Source organism: Alligator sinensis, unplaced genomic scaffold (assembly GCF_000455745.1).
Source record: "Alligator sinensis unplaced genomic scaffold, ASM45574v1 scaffold220_1, whole genome shotgun sequence".
Lineage (NCBI taxonomy): Eukaryota > Metazoa > Chordata > Crocodylia > Alligatoridae > Alligator > Alligator sinensis.
The window spans coordinates 529,404-550,736 of NW_005842136.1; the positions used below are offsets into that span (position 1 = coordinate 529,404).

The 21,333-nt window shown below is 42.1% G+C and overlaps 1 protein-coding gene across 3 annotated transcripts in view; it reads right to left on the reverse strand.

The window, feature by feature from the left end:
* LYRM4 (LYR motif containing 4) overlaps positions 1-21,333 on the reverse strand; it is a 132,671-nt gene that overhangs the window by 95,965 nt on the left and 15,373 nt on the right. For all 3 annotated transcript variants that reach the window (XM_006025208.3, XM_025205992.1, XM_006025209.2), the window contains exon 2: positions 2,070-2,190. In XM_006025208.3, the coding sequence (XP_006025270.1) occupies positions 2,070-2,190 (121 nt within the window). The remainder of the gene's footprint in view (positions 1-2,069; positions 2,191-21,333) is intronic.

The window sequence follows — 21,333 nt, forward strand, 5'->3', positions numbered from 1 at the left end:
ATTTCTTATAGCATTATCTCCCTGGTATCTTTCATCCCCCAAACACTCATCCTCTGATGCTTATTTTCCTGTGTCTACAACCTTAAACATCTGTATCATTAGTTTTCTCACTTAACACAATTGTGCAAGCAGTAAAACAGTTAACCTAAACTTTTCTGATATGCATTTTGTCTGCCTTTTCCTCCCTCCCTGTGCTCTCATGATTGGTTATTCTGCATAAGAAGCACGTTTTTCCTGGGAAGACAGCTCTGTTTCTTACCTGGTATCTCTTTCGTTTAAAATATCTAGAGAGAGGCTCAAGGGTAGGGGATGGCAATTATTTCAGCTGGAGGGCCACTTAATGAGTTTTGGTGAGCTGTTGAGGGCCACACAAAATTTATGGTGAAAATATGATTTGAACAAATTATAGATAAAAATCAAATCATATGCTAAAAATAAAAAAAATTACAACAACACATTTTAATTTTATTTTAAAAATATTTTTCTCCTGAGTTATGTTTGTTTTTAAGTGTGTATAAAGGTGATTGCATAACAGCTCAAAATAAGTCTCTCCCCCAAGGGAACTAAAACCAGGCAGCAGGACACTCAGCTAAAGGAGGATGCCCCCACCCTCAGCAGAGCCCTGCCACTGCCTAGCCACCCTCAAAATCACCAGGGAGCTCCTGCCTCAGCCTGCACCACAACACACCCTCTCAGGAACTGCCTGCATCCCTAACCCACCTGCCTCCCACCACTTTCTGTCCACACTTGCACCCGCCCCCACAAAGGCTGGAGAAGTCCAGCAGCCTCCTCCAGCCTGTCCCAGCTGCCTCTCAGGACTGCACCCACCATCAGTCCCTCTTCCCCCAAAAGGAGTGCTGGGGTCAGCCTCACCTGGGAAGATGGGACAAAAACTGAACTGGCTGGGCTGGCTCACAGTACTGCATGGGGTAAGGTAGGAGGTAGGGCCAGGAGGTGCCAGGGAAGCTCTGCTGCCTCGAGGCACAGGTGCGGTGTGCCCACTGCATGATTCTAGCACCCTGGGCGGCTCCTGCCAGCTCCAAACCACAGGCAGTTGGGGGCACTGCCAGCCCAGGCCAAGCAGGGGCACCAGGGCTTGAGTGCAGTTCACCCAGGGCCTGCCGCACAGAGTCTGGCAAACAGGGCTCCTTCTGCTCAGCGGCCCCTGTGGTGCCAGTAGAGGCCAGAGCTGAACCCACTAGGGCCCAAGCATGGCTTGCCAAGGGCCTGCTGTGCAGTGCCGGGCCAGCAGGTGAGTGGGGCTACTTCCACTCAGTGTCCCCTGCAGCACCAGCAGAACTGCTGGAACTGCTATCTGCACTGCCTGCCTGTGGGATAGAATCAATTGGTAGGGCAGATTTGGCGCACAGGCTGTATTTTGCCCACTCGTGTCATGGTAGTTCCTACCTCAGGAAAGTTAAATACTTACTATATTTCCTATTTTTTGCCACTGTGCTGGCTGCAGTTTCTACACATTAAATCCACATTGTCTGAATTAGTGATTTGATAGACTTAAACAGCCAACAACAGGGGTGGGAAATACTATTAAAGATGTCACCTTCTTTCAACAAAATTGAGAGGTACTCTGGTTGCTGCCTGACTTCTCTTAACTGTCCTCCAGCTTTTGCACTCACAGCTACCCCTTTGGTTCCATCATGAGGACAGCACTAAGGTCATAATTTGACCCTATTAATGGATAAAGGCCAAGATACAGTATGTGAGAATAGAAAACAAATGAACGGGCTCCAGCAGCAAAAAAATAACTGAAGAACAGAATAAGTAGGACAAAGAGAAAAACGATGGACATGAAGGGAGTTAGGGAAATGACATGCAAGATTCTTGACAGTAAAGCACATTACTTCAAATGGGACTCATGTGCCTAAAACTTCTCTAAGTACACAGGAGAACTAGGTACTCCCCTCTAATGCTTGCTCATACACAGACTTTTCATTTGTGTGCAAAAGCAGTAAGAAGGATGCATTTCTCCCAGCTGTAAACCAGCATGGAGTAACACCCTAATCAGGATTTTACAGTTCTTAGCTAAAATTGATGAGATAAAGCATGCTTACCTGCCGATGAATAATGTCTAGGTTTTCTTTGGCTTTATTCACTAGTTTTTGTATTTCCACTGAATCCTGTATATGCTTGTTTTCTCTGAAGGCATCTCTTATTCTTCTGATGGCATATGTTCTAAACATTTTTAAAAGAGAGAGAGAGAGACTGTGTCCATAAATGTATTAATAATTGAACAGTTTTGAAGAATACAATTACTTACATGTTTATCTGCTTCAATTAAAAAATATATATATATTCTCTCTCTGTTCAGGTTAAATCTTATTCCATCACAAGAGACAAAGGGGTCTGGGTCTTTAACTGCAGAAGTCACTTTACTAGCACTCAGTGTAGGAACATTTTCCACTTCATATTTTAATTGACTTCAAGTGTACATTGCCTCCAACATGACACAAGACCATCACCACAGATTTATATCTGAGCCTACCCAGGACTGGAAAGTATGACTACACATAGGTTACATATGAAGGAACCACAAACAGATTAAAATGAATCCTTTTCACAACCTGACCCTATGTGTGGAAAAGAAAATGGTAGCCTTAACACTGGAAACAGAGTTGCTAGTAATTCCAAGAGAAATACAGAAAGGCCTCCATGTCATTTATACTTCACCAGGTAAAACTACCCAGACAGGTCTCAATACACATTGTGCTGTTAAGCAATATTATATTCTCTCTGGTTAATATTTTTTACACAAAGCTCTCCTTGCAGCAATAAGAGGGTCCCACAAGAGAATACCAATCGTTATTGGGCCTCCTGTTATTGCTGTTAAGACACACTAGTACTTGGCAGTATTAAGAACAAACTTGAAGCAGCACAGCAGAACTACTACTGCTGGATGATAGCTCTAGATACTGCAAAATTCAAGAACAGGACAAGAAAAACAGATAAGCAAAATATCATTTACAAGATCAATTTGCAGTAATGCACAGATTCTTAGTCTTAGCATCCTAAAGGCCACCAGGCACAATGCTAACCAGTGAATAAGTTTCAGGTTAGTGACTATTCTCAATTTTTCGCCAGCTTGCAAAGGTGAGTTGATAAATTAGATATTGAAAAAGGGGGGTTGTTTTTCTAAATGTACATTTTACTTTCTACTCCACATACGATGTGCTTATTTCCATGAACAGGTGAGAAAGAGGATACAGCTTCCACCTTCAGGAAGCATCAGATAAAATTTCCAAGTTTTTTCTGAGTCCTTTACCTTACTTAAAAACTAAATATTTAATCTTTGCAAAGGGCACAATGAATATCTCAACGTAATTCAGTATTAAAATGTAAAGACACTTCTAACTAGCTATTAAATGCTTTTCTTACAGGCTTGGTTACATGAAGTACACTTGGTAATTCTATTAAATTATTTTTGTAATTTCACACTATTCTTTCCTATCACCATACCAGATGCCTCATACCCATACTGTTTACTGCACAAAGTATGAAACACTGACATGTTGAAATGAAAAAGAAAATGGTATATTTTGAACAGTTACTTTACAATATTCTATACAGACATAATGCAAGTTTTAGAAATCTGAAATTTGATAATTATAAAAAAGCCAAAATGAAAAGACAACTCTATTAATAATGAACAGGAGATTCTTTGGTGGGAAAATAATAAAGATTAACCACCTGCTTCCCTGCCATGCCTTTAGATGGTGCTAACTAGCTCTTAACACAGCTTCCATGAACCAAATGACACGTTTCTGTATGAACTCCTCATAAATAATACATTTTAATCACAGGACCCAGGATGGTTATGGAGTGCCACCCTGCTGCCACACACCAGCAGATGGTGCGTGCTTTTAATTAGGGCCTGTTCACCTATAATGTGACACGGGTGTGTGTGTGCTGTTAATAGAATTTATTAAATATGGAAGCTCATTCTCATCTGCAGCTGGTGTCCTAGCAAAGTGTTAAGGGGAGACTATTTACCTCTTCTGGAAAACAAATCATTAAAATTTAGTTTAATTTTGCAGTTTGATAGTAAACGACTGGATTTCAAACCTACTGCCAGCATAGAGTACATGGCCACATCAAAGACACGCTGTTTCTTAAAGGAAAAAAATAAATGGTTTGCAAAAGATATAAATGGATATCGAAGCTGCAGTTTAAAAAAATTATACCTGTTACTGGGCATGATTCTGTAAAACATAGACAAAGATGAATAACAACTTGAATCAACCTAATGATTTTAAGGAGATTAAACACAAGCTCATTTGGCAGAATAGGTCTGGGACTGGTTTTGTTCTTCTGCATGAATGGTGGATTCATTTGTATACCTTCTACCTCATTTCAACAGAGTTGTTTGAAGAGAAAAGTCAGTGTATTTAAAAAGTGGAATGATATTTATTGTGCAAATACCATGCACGGGCAAGAAATGATCTTATATTAGTAAGGATTTACTTAAACTTCAAAGGATTATCTGTAATCTGTCATTTCCCTACTCTAACTTCAATAAGGTCTTATATCTGTGTTAACATCTATATTAAACACCAATCCTGAAAAGACTTAAGCACATGCTTAACCGTAAAAAGACAAGTAGCTCCAATGAATTAAATTGACTAATTACATACATAAACCCATGCTGAAGTCTCTGTAAAAACTCTACCCTAACCCAAATATGCAACACCTACCAGTAGAAAATATTATCAATGGCATAACTAGGGAAGGGTGATAAACTGGCGCTGGGGGCAGTTGCCCCTTTCGGGGGGAGGGGGGATCACGCGACCAAAAAAAAAGCTGCCACATTCACAGCAGCAAATGCAAGTTGCTGCTTCTTCTTTACCCCCGGCACCTAGCTGAGTCCCTACATCACTGAGTATCTCAGTGCCCTCTACAGCTCTTTAGATTCACAACTCTCTGGCAGGGTAAGGTAAAAAACATTGTACAGAGACTAGGAAACAGAAGCTCAGAAGATGCAAGGGATTTGCCTATGGTCACATAAGAAGTCTGTCACAAAACAACATGTAGAACCTAGGCCTCCTACCTAACGCCCAAACCCATACATTAAATATTAACCCATACATTAAATATTAAAATACCCTTTTTCTTCTTGTAGGAAGGGAAAGGCAAAAAATATCCTAACCCCAATTCATTCAGATTTCGTCAAGATTTGTGTTTAGAGATATTTATATCTGGGGGCTTTTTAAGGTAACGTATTTTACAACAGATTTTTATCTGCAAAAATTGTTGTGAACAGCCCTAATTCTGATTTTTTTTTCCTCCTTAGGATATCAAGTTTAAGAACAATGTTTATACTAAAACCCAATGGTAATACTATACTGGTTGCCATACTGCTACAGCTCTTTGCGCAACTGAACCCACATGAAAATAAATGCACTTGTATATGAAATAAGAAATAAAAGACACAGAAGAGCCTGGATAGCACTCAATACACACCTTTTGCTTTTCTCTTGCGAATAACTGCTTCAAGGAAAACTCTGTTTGGCAGTTAATCAGTTGCAGACTGAACACTAAAAATCACCATGATAACACCCATTCTCAACTGAAATAGAACCACACCACATATAGACATACCACACAAACCCACCCATATTTTCAAATGGGCACAGGATCTAAAAGTGAGAGGCAGAGCTCCTGAATATCGTTGAATTTAAAAACACACACGTGCATACCCCCCTCAGCCAGAAATAAGAGCTATTTACAGGGATCACTGCACATATACTAGATTTGTCAGTCTGAACACCATGTCAGAAGTGTTACAGTTGCCTCAAGAAAATAAACTGCAAACTATAGTGCAATGTCTTGCATTACAAGGATCACAATGAGTATCTGAAGTCAGCATTACAAGTTAACAGGGTGTCACAGATCTCACAGAACGTGCTCAGGACCTCTCTGGCTTTGCCTATGTATCTGAATGCTCCCCAAAGCCAGCCCAGGCATGTCTCCTAGAATAGGGAACAGGGGAAGCCATGAGTCCTTCCAGCTCCTGAGATCCTGGCCTTTTGGTCCCCAACTGCCCCTGATTTTCTGTGGACCTGACTCAGGGAGCCTTCTCCTACTCGACTTCTGAGAGAGGGACCTTACATCAATTGGGCAAAGGTGTATACCCTGCAGTTCCAAGCAGCAAAACAGACAACTTTTCACTAGAGGCATTTACTGGGACAAAGGCTACCCAACCAAAGGCTCTATCAAGCAATCCTCTGTCAAGCCCTCACAGCTGCAAAGTCCCCACTTGTAAATAAAGGGAAGTGAATCTTCTGCTCCATTCAACACTGGTGGAGCCTTACCTGGAGCACTGTGTCCAGTTTGGGGCTCCACACTTCAAGAAGGATGTGGACAGATTGGCAAGAGTCCAGGGAGTGACAAAAAAATGCAAATAGGCTTGGAAAGCATGATTAACAGTGGAAGACTGAAGGAACTAGGGTTATTTTGTCTGGAAGAGAGAAGACTGAGGGGGGATGGGGATACAGTTTTCAAATATCTGAAGGGCAGTTATAAATAAGGTGCCCATAACAATGAGAGAAATCTGAGATTGGAAGTGGGGATGGCCAGCACACATGTGTACACACATACACAAAACCCTGACCCCATGGCTCTTAGAAGGGGGCCAGGTGGGACAGCATAGCACACGAGTGTACACACATGCGTGCACCCCTGACCCCATGGCTCCCAGGAAAGCATGCACACCCCACCCCCAACTCAGGAGCTGCACATGCATGCAGGTTCCTGCCAATCCAGGATTTTTGCTTCAATTTTCTCCAAAGGCTGGGATGCTGAGATAGTCCCAGATTTTGGAGGCTATCCCAGATCACAGCGATTCAACAAAAGTCTTTATTTTTGTCACTTTTGTCCATTCAGTAACATTTGAGTATATTCAGCTTCACTGTGATTTATGGAAACAATTTTTTCTTGTTTTTCCAAAGAACCTTTGAACATCAACAAAGGAAGGAAAAACATTTTTAAACAGGAAACTGACTATAAAAGCACAAAATTGGCTCAAGGATTAAAGGGCAGGTATAGCATCTGAAACTACATCAAACATTTTTTTTTTTTTTAAAGACTGATTAGATTTCATACTGTTGATATCCTTTAAAAGTCAAATTGCTACTAATGTAATGTAGCACTCCTAAAGAGCAGGGTGCTTATACAATTTCTCTATACTGCAGATAGTTACTTACCTGCAGTGGAAAATGCAGACACTTTGTAGTTCTGAAAAACATGAGTTCCAGAAAGAAAGCCAGGAAGGTAAGATAGCTCCATAAACGGTAGAAATTACACTTGCCCTAAGCACGTTTTATACAGTTGAACAGATTTACAAACAGCTAGCATGCTGACACTAATTCTTAGGCACTTAGGCACCATTAAAACCCCTCCTTGCAAATTAGTTCAATTTAAGTGCAATTAAGCATCTAAACCACCGAAATCCATTCTACTGACATTTGGTTAGAAACAGATTCTTCATAATATAAACTGATTTGGCAGAGTAAAAGGGTCACTCAATATTGAACTGAAGTTCCTAAATGCTGAGGTATTCCAATCCAGTCTTACTTTTGTATTTCTAAACTTGTTTTTTAGTGATTCAGTAAAGCAATACCTGAAACATTGTAAAATGAAATTGAGCTAGAAAATGTACTTATTCAAGAGCATCCAACTGTTGAAAATAGCTGGCAAAAGTTGTTCAATGAAGCCACTGTTTTAGGAAGGACTATGCCAAGGTAAAGATGTAAAGACTGTTATGCTTGTAGCTACTATTGTAAAAAAATGGTTGGAGTGGGAGGGAGGAGGGAAATTATGGACAAAATGCCTTGAGACTACATTAATCTCAGGCTGCATTTCAGCTCAAGTCTTTAGAGATACTTCTTTATTCTTGATGGTTAGATTTTTGAAGTTTTGTTTTGGGACAGATTCTATGTGCCACTGAAATATTTTGCATGATGTTCTTGGAGGCTTCACTTGATACCCCGTTTCCCATCTTTGGTTTGTACTGATTTTGCATTTGATTTTGTACCTTGTGATCTCATATATTGTTGTTCTGCCTCCTACCTATGCAGCAGTTTCTGATTATTCTGCCAAGTCCTCTAAAAACTTTTTTTTGTCTTTAGCATTTCTTTTCACCTCCTTGTCCTTTTCCTTAGACTCTCTTCCCTCGTTTCAGGGGTGTCCAACTCATCTGGCCCTATGGGCCAGCCCCACAGCCCAGAATGAGTGTGCCTATCTTCCCAACCAACTGCATACCAGATCTAGTGCCCACAGTGCCTGCTTTAGTTGGTCTGGGCAGTCGCCATGTGCACTATGGGTCCTAGACTGCTGGACTGGGTAATGTATGGTTCGTGTCCTTGACCAGCCAGAGAGGGCACTTCCCCGGACTGGCAGAAGCAGGCACTGGATCCAGCATGTGGGGGGCAGGGTGTGTCCCAGATTGGCCCTGCACCGGGCCAGCATGAGGCGCTGGATAATGTGGCTCTGCAGGCAAGATCTTGCCCATAGGCAACATCTTTGACACTCCGACCATATACTCCTCACCACAATTATCCAATAAGTTGTGCCAAGACATTGGAACTAGAAAGCGAGAATAATGAAAGACTTCAGAGAAGTAGAATGAGAAAGCACTTAATAATTTTTAATCCAGGTCTGAACAGCTCCTTGGGATCCTTGTGAAGAGATACTGCAAGACCAAAAGCATCTATTAACAAAATTCATTTTTCATTGGAAGCTCAGTCCACATTTTTAAGAGGAGGAAAAAGTAGACTATGAAAAGTAGCTTCCTGATATAATTTAAAATAATTTTATCATCCAAATATATCACTGTTTTAATAGAAACTGTCCTTTTATCTTCTGCTGCTATTTTCAAGAAGGTCAAACACTCAGTTAGCTGGTACCCATGAGCCCCCAATGAGAATGTGTAATTAAAGGTATTCATTCTTCTGTTTTATGCCTAGAATCATAGGGAATGGGCAGTAGCTTCCAATTTTAAAACCTTAGCCCTGGGTAAAAGGAATAGTAAAAACAAAGCTACAATTATACATCTTTTGTTCTTTACACATATGGGCTTTTACACTAAAATTTACTTCAAAGTTTCCTGCTTCTGTTATTCCCTGAAGTGCAGCTCCCTCCTATTATAGTGTCACTGCCTTAAAAAAAAAGTTAGTATTCCAAGAAGTCCGAACCACTGACAACTGTAGAAATACTGAGATGGCAACAGATATAATACACCGAAAGAACTGCTCTTTGGGGAGTTAGATACTTTGATTCTGAGTATGTTTATTTATCCAAGACCTGACTTAAAAATATCATAGTAGTTTTTCTTAAAAGACACAAGAACTAAGCCTTGAAGGTCTTTTTGCAAAAATGGACTACTGCAAGGAACTGAAACTCTGCACTGGCACACTTGTTTTTAACCACACAGCACTTTTCCTTTAAAATAATTCTCGCCAAGTAATAATGCTAGACAGCTTCAACAACATTTTGTATTTAGCAGTGCTCACAACACACTAAAGGTTTAAGTCATCTTTCAAAGGTAACCTTACAAATGTGCTGACATTTCTCCTTCGCTATGATTGTGAACAAAGATAATGTGTTAATGGAGCATATCACAGTTACAGCGAACAGACTGCTAAAGATAATGACATAGCTAGTCCAGATTATTACTAAGAATGATACAAAGCACTGATGTAAAACCATAACGCATAGGCTATGATAGTCAGAGTAAACAAAATGGAATAATCAGGTGGAAAAAATAAGATATAAAATTCAAAATACTTTTTAAAGAAAATAGAATATAAATGATTCTCTCTCCTTATCAACTAAAAATGCATTTAAAAAGTTATAAATTACAGTACCAAATCTACAGGACAACCACTATGGCGAATAGTTCTAAAAAGATTTTACTTAGGAAATTATGCATAGAAATGTAATGCAGGCAGGTGGAACATTCCTACATTAGGAAAGAATCCCTTCTAAAAACTGTTTCCTTTCCCTGTTTATATTCTGATGCTTGTTTTCTCCCCTCCAATTTACTCCAGTGACATTTATAGTCTTGATATATTAACAATATTTTCTAGAATTTCAGTCCATAATGGCAAAATGCGAGTTGGATAGGATTTGCTCCACTATACTTGCTTTTCAGAACTGCAAGTACTTAAAAAATGGAAAGCCTCAGGGACAAAAAGCTGCAGAAGCTTCATTTTAAAGTTACCTAAAACTTTTATTGCTTGACCAGCTATCAGTGCTGACTTTTCAGTGTACAGAAATTACTCAAAAAGGGAGACAAGTTTTCTTCTGTTTTACATTTCAATATACACAGGTCTCATTAGATGTCACCAATAAAGGCCAAACAAAAATTTTAAGTATTTTATGTCAGTGTTTCTCAACTTTTTAGGACTTGAGGCACCTCCCAGAAAGTGTCCAGCTCATAGTTTTTAATTGGTTTTTGACTGTGGAAGAATAATAGAACAATTCTTCTGTTGCAAAGAACTCAGAAAGACCATGACAGGTCAGAACATCTTTGATGCTATGGATTCCCATCTGAAATCTCTGGGTTTATCTTGTGAACTGCATATAGGTGTTTGCACACCTAACAAAGTTAGTATTGGTTAGTGTCCTTAGAAAGGTCTTACAGCACCCTGGCTGAGAATCTTTGCCCTTTGTAAACACTTCAATGCAAAGTTAAATTTGAGAATTTAATGATAAAACAGGCACTTATAACCAGTAATCACATTAAATTCTTCCTCATGTAGTCACCCCCTCAAGGCTTTACCACTCACTAAACATCTTTTTAGAATTTCTGGGCTAAAGTTTCAATACAGTGAAGGTGCTTGGCTGTATTATAAAAGCTGACGGCTACTCCAAACTATGATTTTGGAAGGGAAAAGTTAAAACTTGACCAGCAAATGGGAAAATTGATATTTATTATAAAGAGTTTTTATGAATATAAACTTCTAAATGTGAGTGGTAGATCAGTGCAGGGTCAACTTCCCAAATTTACTAAGAAATGACAGCTTAGGAACCTGTTTTGCTGGTAATGCCTTTCCCAAGGAATTATGCAATTAAATTAAGAGGGCACTGGTTGGTTTTACAGCTAATGTAGAGAGACCCCCCTGAGTTGCAGTGGAAACGTTCAGAAGCAGCAGCACTGGCAGTATTGAGCAAAGCAAGCCTGGTAGAGGGGTAAAACTATGGGCTATCTATACATGTGCTCAGGGATGGGGGTTAATTAGAACAGTTCCTGGACAGATGCTCTAATTAAACTGACTCACCATCACCTGTCTTAAGCCCATGTGTGTTTCAAAATGGCCATGAAACGCTTTATCTAAAGCTTATTTGAGGTTTAGATAAAGCGCCCCCATGGCCATTTTGAAACACGTGAGGACTTACTACATGCGACAGTGAGGCAACGCTGGAGCATTCTATTTAGAATGCGGAGGAGACTCGATTAATCAAGTCTGCTCCATTGCGTTCTAATTAGAACGTGAATGAGCATGTCTATTGGCACCCACGGAGACTTGAACTCTCCCATCAAGCAGGAGATGGAGCAGGAAGAAAAGTGAAGATTTTTTTCCCTTTCAGCAATTATGTCAGAGTTTCACATATCTACCAGGCAAAGGTCGAGATCAAAGACAAAACTTCTAAGCACTGTCTAGGAGACTGAACCATGGTAGAAATTCCAGACTGCCCATCTCCAACCTTCCAACCTATTTAACTAGAAAGTTCAGTCCTCCAAACTGCTCCTAAAAATGGCTTGCTTGGAGAGAGTGGTGGTGAAATATTCAGAAAATAATCTGAAAGACTGGCTTTTCATAAAAATATCCCATGCCCGCTCCCCTTCTAATGCAAGGCTAGTGGCAAATACTACATGATCAATATGCTTTTGATGCACATTAAATCTTTCATAGAGGCCCTGTGAATATCAGGATATGTAGAAACTTGACCCATTCTACAGAGGGAATATCAAATTAAAACAAAAACTAAAACAAAAATAAAACCTAACAATTTACTCTTGCCACTCCATGTCCTTGATGGTAGGGATTACTAAAACTAGAAAAAAGTTTGCACTTTTAAAAGCAAGCTATCCAACATGAGTAATCAAAAACTAAGAAGACTTTTCTAAAGTGCATTATTATAGCATCGGAACTAAAAAAAACAGTTCTCCTTTTTAATCTCTGTAAAAAATGAAGCCCCCTCTACCAACTTGACCATGATCAATAGCTGCCTAGATCAGGGAGTAAGACTTATTTGAGGCTAAATGTTTTCCAGTTTTGAACTTCAACAAAAAGAACAATGAATACTACCAGAGTGATGCCACTTATACTATTCATACATGCATTGTTCCTTTTTGTGAAGTTCTCTGAATACTTGTAATGCCTACAGTCATTTTTAATGTTTAAAAATGGAAACTATCACTGGCCTAAAACTAAGAATAAAACATTCAGCAAACAGGAGTGCTTTTGAGAAAGTTACTAGAAAAGGGGAGGGGGGAAATAAAATCTCAGATGCAAGAGCTCCTTTAATCGTAATTGGAGTTGATACTGCAACTCCATATTGTCAAAAAAGGGAAAGAAAAGCTTTACTAGCCTAGGATCCAAGTGAACAAGTCATTCCATTAATGAGGCACTAGACTGAGAACTGCTGCAGGGGTTACAAGTACAATTTGCCACAGATGAAAAGTGCCCTTATGGCCTGAAATGACAAATGGCTCCAAAATAAGGTTTCATTGTCTACGACCTTGACAGATGCCAGCTAGGATTCTGGGATAGTTTAGTAGTATAATTATCAGATGTGGGATACCTACAGCCTTGGAATGACAAGTTCAACCCTGACAAGATTGATTCATCCCTTCATCCTTATGAGGTAGATAAATATCATTTGGTTTGCTATGCTGGTCTTTCTGACACATCCTTAAAGGGAGGCCCAGTCTGTTGTGAATTTCCATTAAAATACCATTGTGCTTGTACTAAGACTAATTTTACCCTGGCCAAAATTTCCCTATGCCACTACTGTGTAAATGCTCTACATTGGCTAACTGCCACCCTCCATCCACCCTAGAGAGAGCTGGTTTTCAGTAATGTTTTATGCACACCACATGGACAGTAGAATATTTCAGGATCCTCTGTGATAAGATAGGCCACCTTTAAGTCTGCTTGTAGGCAATATGTTAAGTGTCAGTTGAACTGAAGGAAGGGGGCCTTCTTGAATTTCCTTTCCCCATCTCCCTCTACCATAGCTTTTTTCCTACCCAAGAATCTCCATTCTTCACCTTAGCTACAGTGACAATTATCCCTCCCTTGGGTTCCCATCACCGCAAGATGGAATGGCCCACCTTTTCTCCGACTTAGAGCAAGGCAGAGCAAGTTTGGCTTAGCAAATGTGGAACAACACAGCTGACAACAGTGACGGACGTTTGAAATTACAATGGAATACTTAGCAGTGTAGTTAATCACACTAATATATGCAAAGCTCATTACTCAAATCCAAAGTCTAAAATCAATTTGGAATACATAAAACCACTATCCTACTTCTTGCCTACAACAAAGTAATGATTTTTTTATATAACATTTGGGATTGTAAATATATCCCCTTTGAACACTACATGAAATGTTTACAGAAGTCTGGATGCTGACCACCTCCATAAGAATGCCACAGGCAGAGGATGAAAAGGAAAAAAAGTTTTGCATTTTGAATGCTACATAAAGCATAAGCTTAAGTATACTAGGTTTCTCCTTTTGCACCTGCTTTAGGTTAACTACCTATAGACTACTGAATTGAAACCAACCCCTTACAAAGGATAATTCTTGACCAGCATAACTGTAGGCCAAAAATCCAAATACCAATAAATGAGATTACATATATCCAAAACCTAAGTGCCACTTCATTCCCATGAAAGATTAGTAGTTCCTTACATGACAGAAAAATAGAAGGATCTTTAAAGTGAAGAAACCAATCCTTGGGAGAAAAATGTTAAAGGAAGGTCTCTGAAGTTCCCAAATTACACATATATTGAGTATATCAGACACAGATTTGGGTTGAAGAGACACAGCTCATCCCAATCCAGAACATAAACCACTGAACATTACAGTTGGTCGTATATTATGCCATAAGTCTGCGATATGACTTTCTGCATTATACTACTCTAAGAACGAGCCTAAATCACCACCAGTAATGCCACCAGAGTCCATGAAGAGGCGGAGACGGGAGCAAGCAGCTTTGTATGCTGTTACATAACAAGATACCTGGAACTACAGATCTGTGGACTGGTGAGAAAAAATGCCCATCGCCCAAAACATGACACAAAAATTGATGCCTGAAGGGACTCCAGCTCAATAAATTTAACTTGTTAGAATTTGTTTCTGATTTGGATTCAATGGTGTCATGTTAGCGAAAGTAATATTCAATCCTAAATAAGGCAAAATAACACAAAATTGTCTGGAATCCACAACCCAGCAAAGGAATAATCCAGTTATACCTGAACTTTTTTTTTTTTTGGTCACTAACACTTTAAAGAGAGGTAGACAAAGGGTCCTGTTTTAGTTATTCCCCCAATGAAGTGGGAAGTGTTTCATCAGGAGCACCCGAAGGGGGCTAAAGGTAGATTCTACTTTCCCTCATCTTTAAGACCAAGGTGGTGTCCTGGGAATCTACGGGGGGCAGCAGGGAATGCACAACCTTGATCTGACCAAACAATAAGTATCAAAAGAACTCGGATGCTAAGCAGAAATGAAATATCTATGTGCCAAGTTAGTGAGCAGAAGTTATTAAAATAAACTCATTGCTAGATCATCCATGCACTGGAAGCAGTTTAATATTTACCTCTGCAGCAGAAAGATATGTAACCCAAATGGTACGCCAAGACACACCCCCTCTCCAATTGAAGGGATCAGAGCAGATGCATGAGCACTGTGGAAGGTGTAGGGACCCTCCTTCCCCTATAAAGCAGAGCCAGGTCACCACTGGGGACTTAACCATATACCTTTTAATGAAAGAAACAGTGGTGGGAACATAACATATATAAACCAGGGGATATAGGGGATACTACAATACCCCGAGGGGACAGGATTCAATAAAGGTTAAGCATTCACATTCGTAGACATATTCATCCAGTTGACAAAAGACAGGTTTAACAAAGTATATAGCGCAAACAACACAACAAACTATACTGGTTGGCAAAAAATAAAATGCACAAAATATAAAATGCCAAATAACAAAAGATATAGAGTGTAGGTACCTGGGGGGGGGGGGAGAAAAACAATGCCCCCCCTCCACTGCAACAAGAATTGCTCCCCCTGACATTTCATTCACCCCTACTTGACCCAGCCAGGACTTGAACCCAGATCTCCCACATGGTAGGCAGAAACTCTATCACACACACTAGTGCTGAGACTGTTCCAGGCTGCTAAGGCTTTTGACCTTCTGGGATGGTCCTGCCTCATTTCGAGCTGCCTCACCACTTGCTGGAGAAACTGGAAGCAGAGCTGGGAGTCTCTCAGGTTGCTGCACAGCTTCTTGCTGGAGCCAGACAGGGAACCTCTCCTGCCGGCCGCACGCCACACTGACCCAGCCTCTTGCTGGGGATCCTGGAGCCCAGCAGGGAGCCTCACCTGCCGGCTGCACGCCACGCTGCTGAGAGTTCAACCACCGCCTGTGGGTCCTGCTCCTTCAGGCTCTTCTGGTGTAACTGCTCCCACCCCGCTGGCCCAGCTCTTGCCAGCTCTTTAAAACTCCGTCTTCGTCACCCCTCACAGGTCTCCTGGAGTCAGCTACGCTGCCCCTTTTATCCCTCTCCAGGTGACCCGAGGGGCCAATCAAGGCAATGGAGGGTGAGTCTCTGGGGCCTCATTGGTGAGGAAAGGGAATCCCCAAGCCCTCCAATCATTTTTTACCCTTTCAAAACCCCTGGGCCAAATCACTACTGGCTGGCCCATCACATAGAGATCAGAGAGATCCAGGGTCTGCAGAGGAAGAGACTGATTCACAGCCCCCCTCCCCCCACCAAAGAGAAATAATTACAATTATTATATCATCAAGTCAAGCCTAATTAATTAGGCCAGAAGTTAAAATGGAAGGTACAAGAAGCAGCCTAGTGAAAGGGAGTTTCCTGAAATTTTCTTTCATGGCTTATGCTCTAAAGGAAAGAATATTGTGCCATTCTCTCCAATCTGAAAATGTTTCCAGCTGGCTTGTTCAAAAGTCATGCGAGTTTTTGTATTTTGAGCCCCTAATTTCCTGCACAGGAACATGGAAAGTATTTAAAGGCTAGAGACAAAAATCACAAGAAAAAAAATGACAATGTGATAGTAGCACTTTTAGTTCTCTCTTATGTGAAAACTGAAAAGCAAATATAGATTTTCTCTTCTCCCTGCCCCACAACATAAGTGTGTGTAAGAAAGTGTTCCTCTTGGGTAACAATCAGACTCAGTTCAAAGTCAACCTCTGGTTTAAAGCTTTATTACATGGAACAGTATCAGTGATGATTACTGCTTTGAAATATCAGCAGAGGTATAAATAAGTATACATAAAAAGAGAGGTCAGCTCATCATAACAAAGTAATAATCATACATGAAATAAAGATTGTACCACAAGTCTAGGGGAGGTTACCTTTTCCCTTGACTTGTGGAATGACCTTCCCATTCCTATACACCTCAATTCTGCTGTGCTTGCTTAGGGCAAATAACCCACAAGAGTAACAGAAGGCTTGGGGCATTCATTAATAGTAATAATAATTTACTAGCAGTGCAGCAATAAAGATTTTTTTGGGTTGATACCAATGGCCAATTTTTAACGAGCCATATCGGCTGATAATGATGTGATAAGCAGCGCCGCAGCATGGAGAAGGGGGGGCAGACTGAGGCCCCTGCGGTGATGGAGAAAGCAGGGCTGGGGCTGGGACAGGTGCTGCACAGCTGGGGTAGGGCAGGACACAGGATGGAGCTGGCTCATCCGGGGGGGGGGGATCACTGAGGAGGGAGGGGGTGGCTCCTGCTGCTGCATGCACCCCAGGAGGGCATGGGGAGTATGTGCCCTGGACCTGCGCGTAGGGCAAGGCGGGCTGCCACTGCAGGCTGGGGGCAGTGCTGGGCTCTTCCCAGCAGGGGGGAGGATGGGCTGGGCTCCCCTTGGGGTGGGCAGCAGCAGTGGTAGAAGGTGGTGTTGGCGGGGCTACAGTGAATTTGGGGTGGCTGCAGCCCCCAACCCCTGCTCCCAGTGCTACCGCCACCCGCCGCAAGCGCAGCCCTGGCCCAGCCCCCACACTGGGAAGAGCCCAACACAGCCCCCGGCCCCAGCCCACAGCAGCAGCAGCTCACCCTGCCCCCCACACAGATCCAGGGGCACCTGGCCCCGCCCACCCTCCCAGGGTGCATGCAGTGGTGGGAGCCTCTCTCTCCCTTGCCCTCTGGACGAGCCGCAGCTCTGTCCCATGCCCAGCCTGCCCCTCTCCATGCTGCAGCGCTGCACTCCTGGCGGCACGCATGTATGCAGTATTTATCGGCCACATCAGACAAAAAAAAAAACAAAAAAAAACCTCGATTGCCAATATTCTCAATTTTCCTCATGCTGGTGTCAATCCAATATGGGACTGATGTATCGGTGCACTTCTATAATTTATGTTATGATAATTCCAACATGCTTCACAAACAAAAATCAAGTCTCAATACTCATGTAAATTAGGAGAGTATTGTCCTTATTTTACATGGAAAGGAGAACTGAAACACAGATGGGTTATTCATCCAACATCACAAAAACGTCATCAGTCAAGCTAGGGACAAACCCCCAAGATTTCCATTTTCCACACCCTAACTTCTGATCATCGAGGTCCTTCTTGCAATGCAGGAGAGTTTAATATCTAAACTACCAGAATCTACAAACTATACAATGTTAAAAATATGAATGACAGACGTTAATTATATGTTTTTTATGGCAGTGTGTGTGTACATACATGTGTTTATATACACACACACAATATGTGTGCATATATGTATATAAAATGCAGGGAATTGTATGTGATGTATAACATGATAGATGATGTGGGGTGTGTGTGTGTGTGTGTATGTAATAGGGCTGCACAAAATTTCAGCAGCTATTTCATGTTGGAGGTGTTTCAGGCTGTTTCAGCACCCGAAACATTGAATCCAAATCAAAACAGAAGGCTCCGAAATATCTCCGAAATGAAACAAGGCATCCAAGAAGTTTCAGAAAATATTGGAGTTTCGGAGCCAGGCTTCCAGGGAAACAGCTGTACATTGCTGCCCTGCCACGCGACTCGGCTGCGCAGGGAGCAGAGATCTGCGTTGGGGGTCTCCTCACCGCTGCTGCCCACCCCGTGCTGCCCCGGTGATGGGGGGTTGCATGGGGCGGGCAGCAGCAGTGAGGAGACCCCTGGCATGGAATTCTCTCTGCTCCCTGCAGAGCCAGGTCGTGTGGGAGGGCAGTGCTGGTCCCTTCCATGTGATCTGGCTTCACAGGGAGCAGAGATCTGAGGTAGCATGGGGCAGGCAGTGGCAACAAGGAGACCACCGGTGCGGATCTCTGCTCTTTGCAGAGTAGAGTTGTGTGGCAGGGACCAGCAGGCTTGCTTGCTGCTCTGTGCTGCTTCCCTGCCCCACAATTCGGTGCAACAGGGATCAGAGATCTGCGCAGGGATCTCCTCACCTACAGGGAGGGCAGTGGCCCTCCCCCAGATGAACCACCCACAGCCCTATCCTGCTTCCCTCTAGGGGCCCCAAGCCCAGCCCAGCTGGGCAGTAGGGCTGTGCAAAGCTTGCAGCCCTTTTGAAACAAATTCAGAGGAGATTCAGCTTAAATGAAACAGGACAGCGATCTGAAACACTGAAACGAATCACTCCTCCGAAATGGCCAAATCCGAAACTGAATTGCAACACAGCCGTTTTGCCCAGCCCTAGTATGTAATCCCATAAAGTGTATTTGTACAGATTTATAGCTACATACACATAGTCATTCTCTCTCTCTCCCTCCCCCCCCCCGCTCTTGTTTCCTGGCAAATGTGGTGGTCTAGTCTACTGCATAAGGGATGCTCAAATATCTTCAGTGTGTATGTAAAATAGAGTATCAAGAGGTCAAGGAATTTTCTTCTAACCAGTGCAAATGATTGTTCTCTGAAAGCTGCTATATAAAGTAAGATCCTAAATCACTGTGGAAGATGGGAAGTTTTATGGATATGTGTGGCCTGACTTAATATAAATAAGCATTTTTGTGTTAATAGTGACTTTGTATTTTGAACTTAGAAAGATGTTCAGGAACTTGAACGTGCACTTGAATTGAGATAGTTTGTTTTAATTGGCAGAATCATAGAAAGGCAGGTCTGGAAGGGACCTTGGGAGGTGGTTTAGTCCAACCCCCTGATCTAGGCAGGATGATCCCTGTATATACTATTCCAGGCAAGTGTTTGTCTAACCCAGGTCTTTCCAACTTCTTAGCAGCCTGTGGCCATGTGCCCAGCAGGCTGCACCAGAGAGCCACAGGCTCCCCAGGCACACCCCTGCTGCACCTAGCATGCAGGCATTTCCCACCTCCCACTGCTCCAGTCATGTGGGCTCTTCTCCTTCATCCCACTGCAGCAGGCACATGGGTGCTTCCCATTGCTGCATTGCATGTTCAGACAATAACGCACAGGTGCCCCAGACCTACCTTCAGTTCCCTGGGCTTGGGCTCCTCTCTTGCATTGCACTGTGCTATGCCAAAACCCCATACTGTGAACTTCCCCAGCACCACAGGCTGTGCCACACTGCTCTACCCCATCCCCTGGGGCAAGGCAGGAAGCAGAAGTTAAAAGGAAGGGAAGAGCCCTATACAGCTGCAGCCAGAGAAGTGGGCAGGGTATGACAGCAGGTGGGAGCCTAGAGGCAGCAAACTAAGCCCTCACAAGCTGCGTGCAACTTGCAGCTGCCAGTTGGACAGTCCTGATCTAACTTGTTCTTAAATGTTTGCAAGGATAGAGAATCTGCAGCCCCTCTAGAGTATCTGTTCTGATACTTAACCACTCTGAGTGAGAAAATTCTTCCATATATCCAACCTAAATCTGGATCTTCAACCCGATCTTGATTGTGGCAGCACAGCCCTGGCCCCTTCCCCACCATCTGCCCTGAGGCGTGTGTATACCCACTGCTGGCAACAAGCTGGACTGGGGCTCTGCAGACCCCCGAGGAGCCATTTGCAGCCTCCTTGCTGCCCACCACAGAGCCTGGGCTGCTTGAAGCAGGTGCATCAGGGCCAGTGGAGTCCTGCCTGATGTACCTCCAGGCGGATGACAGGGAAGGGGTCAGGGCTGCATTGCCTCAACAAGGATCAGGCCCCTCGCGGCTCCCCCACCATCTGCCCCGAAGCGTGTATGCCAAGTAAAACAGCTTCAGAGCCATGCTTTGGCGCACATGCTAGGGGTTGCCTACCCCTGCACTAAACTAATACACATTCAGAAATTGGAGTTTTTCCCAAAGCATTCTCCCTATACAACACCTGCGGTATTCTAACTTATCTTCTTAGCTTTCTGTCCAAGACCCAAGTTTTAATTTGTCCAGCTGGTTTTGGACATGTCTGACTTCTGATAATGTGTTCACTTTACTTTAAACTCAGGGTTGCCAGAGTTGTTTTCAAGAAAACTCTCTCTGATTCTACAGTGCCAGATCTCATGGTGTGAGTTCTTGGCCTGCCCTGTTGTCTGGCTGCCAGAGGAGTGAGGGAGGAATTAAACTTAAAAATAATAGATAAATAAATAATTTGAAATTGAGCCTGTAGGAAAGCCTAAATTTCATGTACTATTTGAAATCACATAAATAAAATGCAGTATTCAAGCAGTATGTATTTTTTGACTATTTTTTTTTTAAAATCTAACCCTAAATTGGGGGAGGTCCCTGACAAAACACCTGAACCAGATTTTTGTTCAAGTAAAACATAACTTTTACAGCTGTAACTACAGGTGCAGAGAAATATTTTTCTTTTTTTAGTTTATTCATTTAAATTCATTCAAAGTTGAGAAACCGATTGGAACTTGGAAGAGCAGCAAACCATTTTGTCTTCTTTCCAAACTGCAGCTAAACAGTAGATGCAAGAGGCTGAGATCTTGTTCTAAAATCTTGAAGGCTATAGTGACCAGAAACAGTCAGTGTCATTTTCCTAACTATAGGTAAGGCTTTCATTGTTTAAGAATTCAATTTAATTTTAAATGCAAAATCTGTTTTGATATTTCCCCCTACTTAGCACATTTAGAATTGATATTTTTTTATTGCTTAAAACTATTTTAAAATGCTGGTTTTCTGAATTTTTAATTGAATGACAATTTTTTTCCAGAATGGT